The sequence below is a fragment of the Tasmannia lanceolata genome, unplaced genomic scaffold (genome assembly GCF_043159265.1).
Source record: "Tasmannia lanceolata isolate RefF3 unplaced genomic scaffold, GAP_Taslan_0.1 ptg000112l, whole genome shotgun sequence".
Taxonomy (NCBI): Eukaryota; Viridiplantae; Streptophyta; class Magnoliopsida; order Canellales; family Winteraceae; genus Tasmannia; species Tasmannia lanceolata.
Window position 1 is genome coordinate 1711058 of NW_027518789.1, and position 2924 is coordinate 1713981.

Consider the following 2924-nt stretch of genomic DNA (forward strand, 5'->3'; position numbering starts at 1 on the left):
CAAAGGGCGCCGTATTTAAGACCCTTGGAGCTTAGATGCTCAGATTGTACTTTGCCGAAGGAACGCCGTATTTAAGTTCCTTGGAAGAAGACTAGTGGAATCCTCAAGGAGACAAACTTGAGAGGAGTGGAGTAGGTCTTGGGTTTAAGATCGAACCACTATAAAAACCCTTGTGTCAAGCCTCTTGTCTCTTCCTCTCTACTCTAGTGGTAAGTGTTTAACTCTTGTGGTTGAAGTTTATTGTTAATTTTGTTTTACTTGTATGAGCCATCCACAAAGTGTTTGTCAAAGGAACTAAAGAGAGTAGATTAACTAGGGTTCCACCAAGTGTTTGATAAAAGGCCTAAACGAAACCACTCATCCTAATCCATTATCTTGTTGTGGGATTTGCATTATATTTGTAATCTTTAATTATTCACCAAGTAAAGCTAAATATCTTATTTTTTTTAATCAAACTAAAACTAGTACAAACAAAGTTTTTAAATCCATAAAGTTTTAAAAGAAACCCAATTCACCCCTCTCTTGGGTTGCCTAAGTGGGATTTCAGGAGGTGATTCAGCCCAACCTAATGACAGTCAATGGTATTGTACTTCTTCAGGAATGTTTCAAGACCTCTTAAACAAAGGATTTACTGATGATCCGTGTATGAACAATGTGGAGTTTGCTGCGGACCATGCGGGGGAATATTTTGATGATAGACAAAATGAGGCAGCTCTGAACCATATGGAGTTTACTGCGGACCATGGGGGGGAATATTTTGATGATAGACAAAATGAAGCAGTTCCAGAAGCAGACATCAATGATGAGTTTCAAGATGACTTTTTTGTGAAGGATGGTCCGGTCGGATGTGATATTGGACAAGGCAAAGATGATGATGATGATGATGATGATGATTACGACGACGACGACGACGATTATGATCTTGAAGAAGACGACGATGATGATGCTGACGATGTTGTTGATAATCATCATGATGATGGTCGGAATGATGTCCATTGTGAAAACGTTGGTGTAAATTCGAGCGCAAAACCTATCGCAGTGGGTTCTCCTCCCTCTAGTCGGCTAAGAGGAGCGGAGGACATGTATGTTGGGGCCCATGATGTAGGTGTCGATAATCTTGATTTGATCAGTTAAAGATTGGGGCAATCTTTCCGAATATGAAGCAGTTCAAGAAGGCGGTTCGAGAGTATAAAATCCGGCAAAGATTAACATTCGTGAGAGTAAATTCCACCCCCAGGAAGTATGGCGTTCGATTTCAAGTAAGCGATTGCATATTTCGTATAACGGGCAGTACTCATTTGAATTATGTGCTGGCTAAGACTTTTGTACCCCAAGATACGTGTACATCGACGATAAGTGGCATTGATCACCCTCATGCTACATCTGCTTGGGTCGCAGGAGAATGCCTACGCTTATTCGCTCGTCCGGAAGACACGTCGACAATGCTCGTAATAGAATATATGAAGATGCAGTGGGGTGTGACTATAAGCTATCGAAAAGCGTACCACGCAATGAACATCATCAATGAAATTAAGTGGGGGAACGTATAGGACTCTTACCGCATATTGCCTGCGCTCTCGGTTGAGCTGGAGAGAACAAATCCCGGTAGCTTTGTTCGTGTGTTTCGAGCGAGAGAATTGCGTCCAAAGGGAGGCGATACGTTCGTTCGCATGTTTGGACATTTGGCCCCTGTATACGTTCTGTCAATCGAACTCTCAGACCTCTAGTTTTGGTTGATGGAACTCATCTGCGTGGAAAGTATCATGGAGTCTTATTGATTGCGTGTGGGGTCGATGGCAACAACAGATTATTTACCTTGGCATTTGCAATTGTGGAGAACGAAAACGAAGATAGTTGGAGCTGGTTTTTAACTCTGTTCAAGCAGAAAGTAATGCCTTCGGAGTCATACGTAATCACGATATACTCCGATCGCCAGAAGGGGTTGATGCAGGCGGTACCTGAAGTCTTATCACAAGCTCATCATAGTTACTGCATGCGTCACCTCACTGCCAATTTCTACTCCGAGTTCAAAGATGTCCTACTTAAGAGGTTATTTTGGAGAGCTGCCCGCACTTTGAGGGAGAGTGTTTTTAAAGATACCATGGATCAAATTAAGGCAAGGAATGAAAATGCTCACAAGTGGATAAGCGCAATTCCGAAGGAAAGCTGGGCTAGTTTTTATTTTACGGGAGATAGATATGATGTCATTACAACCAACAGATCGAAGTTGTTGAATGCATTTTCGAAGAACACGAGGAAACTGCTGATTGCATCATTGGTGGAGCACACTAGATGGAAGACTTCTGACTTCTCTCAGAAACGTCGGGTATATGGTGATGAGTGGCGGACACAGTTAACCAATTATGCAGAAAAACATATCAGACTGGCAAAGGAAGAAAGCCTGTCTGGTTTACATGTTTTCGAAGTGGCGGACACAGTTAACCAAGTATGTGGCATATCGAGCTGGTTTACATGTTTTCGAAGTACGGTCCGTTCAAATTCAAGATTCTGTAAACTTGCATCTTCAAACGTGCAGTTGTCGTGTGTTCCAAACAATCGGACTACCATGCGGACATGCCGTGACAGCGATTGCCATCACAAAAGAAAAAAATCCGTATTCCTTCTGTAAGCCTTGCTACAAAGTGGATCGATATCGGCAGACGTATGATGAGGTGTTGTACCCCACATTAGATCGCACCCAATGGCAGGTCCCTCCTGAACCTTTCATGCAAGTAATACCGCCACGTCCAATACGACCACCTAGAAGGCCGCGAACGAGAAGAACGGATCGCGAATTACAGAGTGGATTACATTACAAGTGTAGCAAATGTGGACAGCCTGGTCACAACAAAAGAACTTGCAAAGAAACTACTATCGTAGCGCAGCTTGCTGACCATAGTGCTATTGGGGCTTCTACACCTATA

At 43.0% G+C, this 2924-nt stretch overlaps 1 protein-coding gene across 1 annotated transcript; it reads left to right on the plus strand.

Annotated features, from left to right (window-relative positions):
* Positions 1–1157: 1157 nt before the first annotated feature.
* Positions 1158–2446, plus strand: LOC143865819 (uncharacterized; the record flags this gene model as incomplete). The annotated part of the gene is made up of 3 exons (XM_077375923.1): positions 1158–1448; positions 1551–1660; positions 1720–2446. Coding segments are annotated over exons 1-3 (1128 nt in total), but the record flags the coding sequence as incomplete, so codon positions are not given.
* Between the last annotated feature and the right edge of the window lie 478 nt (positions 2447–2924).